Below are 7,140 nucleotides of genomic sequence, written 5' to 3' on the forward strand. Positions count from 1 at the left end.
CAGAAGACCTCCTGCAGCAGGGAGGAGGTCCTCCGGCTTCAGGTGCAGAATGTTGCAGCGTCTGTGCAGCCGACACTCGGCCTGTTGGTTCTTTAGGTAAAGTGGATCAGAACCAGCATGGAGACGGGTCAGAGCTTGTGTCTCTGGTGGACCACTGTGCTGCCACAGAATGTGGTCTCAGTTTGAAGGAGTTTTAAAAGCTCCACGATCCGAGACGAGCAGAAAGCTTCGGCTGATCTGAACCAGGAAACGCGCGCTAACTGCAGGTGTCCACGCAGTCCTGGGCTCTGGTGAACACCTGGTACACGTTCACCAGAGGGAACATGGCCAGGGCTCCGACCAGCGAGCCGGCCTGGATGGAGATGCCGCACCACAGCAGCGCTGCGTGGCCCGCCTCGTGCAGCAGGGTCCCGATCACCACCTTCAGGTAGGAGAAGAGTCCGGTGAAGACGATCCAGGAGACGACCTGCAGGAGACACGACAGGAAGCTTCGGTGGGACAAACGTCCAGCTCTGCAGCAGGACTTCAGCTCTTCTCGTTTACAAAATAAACCAGATGTTTAACGACTGCGTGGGAAACTGGAGATGAACTCACCACTAACGCCACTCCCACGGGGTTTCCCAGGAGCGGAGGGCAGGGGCTGAGCGCTGCCAACGCCATGAGGTACGCAGCGAAGACGCCAGCAGCCAAAGACAGGACGCCCAGACCTGCAGAAGACCTGAGACAACAGAAGACGTTGAGGACAGACCTGTCCACAAGTCCAGAACCAGGTTCTGACTGTCTGACTCAGCATCGCTCAGCTCTTTGGATGGTTTTTAGTTCTCTGTAGTTTGTACAAACTAACTCCTGCAGACTTTGGAGTATTTTAGCTGTTTAAACAGCAAAAGGTTCGGCTCGTTCAGTAGACAAGAGCTTTTGCTTCTTTACTTTTATACTTTTCTAAAAATTTTACTTTGTTTACAAAATTACCTTAAGCTGCTTTAAGCATTTAATCATTTTGCTACATTTGGATAGATTTTGTAACATGTAGCTTTTAGCTAGCCTTTAGCTACTTTTGGCTTTTAGCCATCATTCTGCTAATTCATTTAGAATTTACTTAGCCTTTAGCTACCTTTAGCTTTTAGTTATTCTGCTTCAGTTAGCATTTAAATAGCCTTTAGCTACTTTTGGCATTTAATTTTGTAGCTTAGATTAGCTTTTAGCTAGCCATTTGCTACTTTTGGATTTTAGCTATCATTCTATTTCAGTTAGCTTTAAGATAGCTCCTTTAAGAAGTCTGATATCTGTTGGCTACTTTTAACTTTTTGTAACAATTAGTTTTTAGCCTTTTGCTACTTTTAATTTTAGCAACTATTTTGCTTCATTCAGCTTTTAGCTTGCCTTTAGCTACTTCAACTTTTATCTAACTTTTGGCTGCTTATAGTATTCTGCTACCTTTAGCTTCACCAGCTCAGAACATTTATGCCCTCCATTATCTTAGCTGAGAACTACAAACATGGAGTCCGTTTTCTCACCTGAGAACTACAAACATGGCGAGGAAACAGGCCAGAGGGTTTGCGATGTTGCCCAGAACCACAGAGAGGTGAAAGGTCATGGCGCCGTAGGGCAGACAGGAGAAGCTCTGCACCGACGGCAGCACGCCATTCGTCAGGGCGTTGGAGATGGCGAGCAGCGCCAGCAGGTAGATGTTCCGTGTGGTCCAGAACGTCGGAGCAGGCGGCTGCTCCTCCTCCTCAGACACCGACACTCCTCCGTTGTAGAGTCGGAGCATCTCCTCTTCCTTCTTGGCCGCGGTGGCGCTGTCCAGCTCGTTCGCCGGCCTCTCCTCCTGCGGGTCCATCTGTCTTCTGGTCAAAGCCGTGAAGCTTAGAGCCGAGACCAGCAGCATTACAAACAAGAACCAGAAGAAGTTCTGAGCAGGGAAGTTCTCCTGCAGATACTCGGGCCTCCTCGTGCCGTTCTCCGTCTTACACTCCAGCTGGCTGACTCCCTGACCCAGCGCCACAACGCAGGGGAGCAAGGCGCTGAAGCCCTGCCCGATGAAGAAGGTCCGGATGTACTGAGGAGGGTACCGGAACATGAAGGGCAGGAAGGTGACGGTGGACGTGCAGCAGACCAAAGACAGGACGAACGTGAGCACCAGGAAGGGCAGAGAGCGGTCCACTCCGGCCACGGTGACGGTGCGGGACCAGAACAGCGCCAGGAAGGCCGACGCCACCACCGCCAGCACCTGGATGGAGTGAATCAGCAGGCGCTCCTTCAGACGGCCCGGAGCGCAGTGGTGGGCCACGGTCACGGCGATCGGACCCACGTTCCCCAACGCAATCAGAACTGACAGGTAGGCAGGAAGGTTCCACTCTGGAACAAGAACACGACATCAGAACACGAGAGAAACACTGAATGACTCTAATGAAGCAGCTGAAGCTGGGTTTATAGAGCTGAAGGAGGCCAAACGCTAGCTGAAAGCTAAAAGGGCCAAAATGCTAACTAAATGAGGTAAAATGATAGCTGAAAACAAAACGTCAGCTGAAACCTAAAAGTTAAAAGTTAAAAAACTAAAAGTTAAAAAGCTAAAAGTTAAAAAACTAAAAGTTAAAAAGCTAAAAGTTAAAAAGCTAAAAGTCAAAAAGCTAAAAGTTAAAAAGCTAAAAGTCAAAAAGACCACTGAAAAAGGAGCAAAATGGTGGCTAAAAGCTAAAAATAAAAAAGGGCAGCAAAAAGCTAAAAAGTTTGGCTCAAAGGTAGCAAGAATATTTTAAAAAAAGGCTAGCTAAAAATAGCTAAATTGTAGCTAGAAGATAAAAGTAGCTTAGCAAATGGCTAGCTAAAGGTTTTAAAAAGCAGAATGGTAAATGTATCAAAAAGCTACAAATAGCAGAAGGCACGTCAGGTGAGACCATTCTGTTCTATTAAACTCCGCCCACTGCTTCACGAGATATTTTACTAACAAACAAAACAAACACGCCCACATGGACAAAGACATTATCACCCGCCTTTCATGGTGGACGGTGATAAATATGTCTAAATTTACAAATAGAGGCCTTAACCCTCCTGCTGCCCTCGACCCAAAGGAGAGGAGGCCTCACTGAACAACTATGGACCAATCTCTAAACTCCAAGGTTCTAGAAAAACTGATAAACTCTCAACTCAAAAATGACCTGGACTCATTTAACATCTTACCTCCACATCAATCTGGTTTCAGGAAACAACACAGCACAACCACTGCTTCACTGAAGGTTCTTAATGATGTTGTTGAAGCACTGGATGCTAAGGATTATTGTGCTGCACTTTTCTTAGACCTGTCTAAAGATTCTGACACTGTGGATCAGAACATCTTGTGTCATAAACTCTCAGAAACTGGTTTCTCAGATCACACCATTGGTTGGTTCTCTAACTATCTTTCAGACCGGAGGCAATGTGTTCAACATAATGGTACTTCCTCAAGTTATTTAACAGTCAACAATGGTGTACCACAAGGCTCAGTCTTAGGACCCACCCTCTTTACAATCTACATACATAATGTAGGTAAAAACATCCCTGATGCATCCATACATTTCTATGCTGACGACACAGTTGTTTATTGTCGAGGATGGCTAAAAGGAAAAGGTAACAAAAAAAAAAAAAAAAAGATGTTGGATGCTGTCTATCATGGTGCACTAAGATTCATAACTGGCTGTGATTATCGTACCCACCACTGCACCCAGTATCCACTGGTTAACTGGTCACCATTAACTTCACACAGACTCTCCCACTGGTACATTTTCATCTTTAAATCACTTCCTGGTCTGCTGCCTTCATACATCTCCTCCTACATGTCTCTGTATGAGTGCAGCTACAGCGTGCGCTCTCAGGACATCATTACCTGCAGTGTTCCCTCAGTGAGGACTGAACTAGACAAAAGGACCTTCTCCTACTCCGCTCCTGTTTCCTGGAATATCTTACAAAAAGATTTGAAGCTCTCGACCTTTGACCTCTCTAAGTGGCTTCAAACATCTGTTCAGTTCCTGCAGATGTTCCTGTTGTTAGTTTTTTTACACCGTCTTATGATCTAGACGTTTTTTTTTTCTCTTTTTGCTACTTTTCCTTTTGACTGTCCTTTTGGTTGCTATTTTGTTTTGTTTAAAAAAAAGGACATTTAAATGTTGTATGTCTCTTTTGTGACTTGTCCTCACTCTGTTAACATCAGGTCTCTCTTGTAAATGAGGCTCAGTGGGATTAACCTGTAGAAGTAAAGGGATTATGTGTTAACAGCAAACGAACCGGATCAACCGGACCGAACCTTTCTGCAGAAAACTGGACTAAACGCTCCCTGACACGACATATTTCATTTATACATCGCTTTATTTGATAAAGTCTTTAAAAACAGCTTTATTCCTGATTGTTTCCCTCCAAGTGAAAAATAAAAAACATTAAGTAAAACATTAATTAAAGTGTTTTTCTCCTATAGTTTAATAAAATTTGTTTGAGGTTAGACTGATTGATAACTCTGGATGGTCCCCAGGGGAGAGTGAATGGTTTTTTGTCTCCATGTGTCCCTGTGACGGACTGGATCTGTCCAGGTGTCCATGTGACGGACTGGAGACCTGTCCAGGTGTCCCTGTGACGGACTGGACACCTGTCCAGGTGTCCCTGTGACGGACTGGACCTGTCCAGGTGTCCATGTGACGGACTGGACACCTGTCCAGGTGTCCCTGTGATGGACTGGAGACCTGTCCAGGTGTCCCCCCCTCTCACATGTGACCCCCGCATCCCGAAAAGGAAGAAGCTCGTAAAGATGAAGGATGGATGAACTCCATATTGTGACGTGAAACGACCAGAACATTTTAATAAAGTAAAAAACTACACGCGGTTGGGTTTCCAAAATAAAAGCCTGCCTCGACTCTCGTGGATGTTTTAGTCAGTGCGCTGACTTTAATGCTGAAATCTAAAGTTTTGAAAGGATCGTGAAACAGAAAGATGCCACTTGAAGCCCACGCTTGTTTCCTGCGCCAGTGGGTCGTGTTGAATGTGGCTGTGAAGAGTTTTAAATTAAATGTGGCTGTGAAGAGTTTTAATGCGGAGGAGGACGCTGACCTTCCGGGAGCTTCCTGACAACCACCGGCAGCTCGACCCACAGACTGTTGACAGAAACCCACGAGCCCATGGCGAACACGGCCATGAGTCCGTGGGTCACCGCGGTACCGCTCCTCCAGCTGCCGGACATGGTTCCGCTCAGTTCGGCCGAGACAACGAGGATATTCCGACTGAATTTATCTGTTTACGGTAAAGCGCCCACAGAAGCGTTCCTCGCGCTGACCGACAGCTCTGGAGACAAGTCTCCGCCCCTTTAGATGCGTTCATGAGCCTCGTAATTTAAACATCACCATTAAAACCCTCAAAGTTGTACATTCACCTATATTAAATTTGCAAAATTCTAACAGCAAACAATCTTAATTAATAATAAAAACGTAAGATCTACAAATAACAAACCTGAATCTGATCAGCTTTGAATTCAATTCACGGCTGGTAACGTTGTCACGATTCCTTAAGAGCTCTGTAATGTCCTACTTTCTGCAGACAGTGAAGGCAGCACCGTCAACTATCGTTCATTCCGCCTCGCGCTTGTTTGTCAGATGAGATTATAAAAATCAGGACAAAGTTCACAAAACCCGAGAGCAAGTGGAGCAGGTCTATGTGCAAAGACTAAAAACTGGGAGCTTCTTTGCTCCAAAATAACTTATACCCCTGAAAAATACAAGAACGTGGATAAACCTGCAATGTTTTGATTAAAATGTCTGATTTATTTCTAGTAAATAAATAAATAAAGCCTTGAGGTTGTGACTGTTGGTCAGTTAATTTCAGATGAACAGAACACACAGTCCTAATGCTTATGAGCAATGATAGTTCATGGAAATATGGGAAGCAGCTAAAATGAAATGTTACATATTGGGGGGACTCTAGTCCATATTACGTCAGTTTAAAATGAGTTGATGAACATCTCAGACAGACAGAGGCTTCGGGTCATGGCGAGCAAGTGGTCGCTGAAGCTGCCCTCACCGTCCCAGATGTTGTCATGTAAGTGTTATATCTCCACTCTAAGTTCTTGACTGGATCGTACAAATCCCTCCAGGTCAGACATATGGAAAGAGCAGCGGAGCACGTGCTGTGCAAACGGAGGATGTTGGCTCCTCTGCTGAGCGGGACAGGGACCACCTGACGCCATTGAACACGCCAGAAAAAAACAACAGGAGGAAACAAATCTAAAGATACATCCAAAGAAAGTGCGTGTAATTCATTGAAGAATCAACTTGTGCAACGGCTTGATGGCCGTGTGGATGACCTTTGCTCTCAGATACAGCAGCATAGTGCTATTCTGGCCTCTGTAGCAAAAACAACTGAACTTCACTCAGAAGGCTGCAAAATTACAATCAAGTCTTTGGAGCAACTGGTGGGCTAAACATAAAGAAGACCTGAAAGAACGGATTGAGAACAAGAAAGGCATAAAAGAAGATGGAGTCTTTGGATTAAAGGGAAAAATAAGATGTAAATGAGAACATCAGCGCAAAGTGGCCCCAGACCTGGCAGAGAAGATGGAGGATGGTGTCGTGGACATCATTCACAGAGTAGGAAGACAGACAGAGAACCGACAGATTATCGTTCTCTTCTCCAAAACAACCATCTGAGACGACCTCTGGAGAAGAACGAAGCCATCAGCAGTGTGCAGAGAGGCGGGTGTCCGGTTTGCTGAAGATCTTATAAGAACAATGTTCTGGCGAGACGAGCATTGTGGCCTAAGACTGAGCAAGTGAGGAAAGAAGAGAAAGCTGCAGGTATCCGAGGCCCAGAGGACGTCACTGGCAGCAGTCTCCACACCATCCAGGGCATACAGCCGACGTCTGCGTAAAGCAGCATCATTAAGGACCACACCCACCCAGCACAAGGACTCTTCTGTCTACTACTCTCAGGCAGACGATACAGGAGTCTGTCATCACGCACAAAAAGACTAAAGACAGTTATTATCCACAAGCTGTCAGATTACTGAACTCTCAATAAATAACACTGAACAACTGGCAATAATTAATAATTCAACCTCAGTGTCACCACCTGTGCAATAACCTGTCACACAACCTGAGTGGTATATGTTGATTATGTGCAGTATAT

At 45.5% G+C, this 7,140-nt stretch overlaps 1 protein-coding gene across 1 annotated transcript; it reads right to left on the reverse strand.

Moving 5' to 3' along the window:
• Positions 1-218: 218 nt before the first annotated feature.
• Positions 219-5,170, reverse strand: LOC119425255 (solute carrier family 52, riboflavin transporter, member 2-like). Its single transcript, XM_037692779.1, has 4 exons — positions 5,074-5,170; positions 1,515-2,358; positions 595-718; positions 219-466 (listed from the first exon to the last, which is right to left on the reverse strand). Exons 1-4 carry the CDS (start codon positions 5,156-5,158, stop codon positions 257-259), a joined length of 1,263 nt encoding a protein of 420 aa, XP_037548707.1. The 5' UTR covers positions 5,159-5,170; the 3' UTR covers positions 219-256.
• Positions 5,171-7,140: the final 1,970 nt, after the last annotated feature.

The sequence above is a fragment of the Nematolebias whitei genome, chromosome 19 (genome assembly GCF_014905685.2).
Source record: "Nematolebias whitei isolate Nwh7 chromosome 19, NemWhi1, whole genome shotgun sequence".
Taxonomy (NCBI): Eukaryota; Metazoa; Chordata; class Actinopteri; order Cyprinodontiformes; family Rivulidae; genus Nematolebias; species Nematolebias whitei.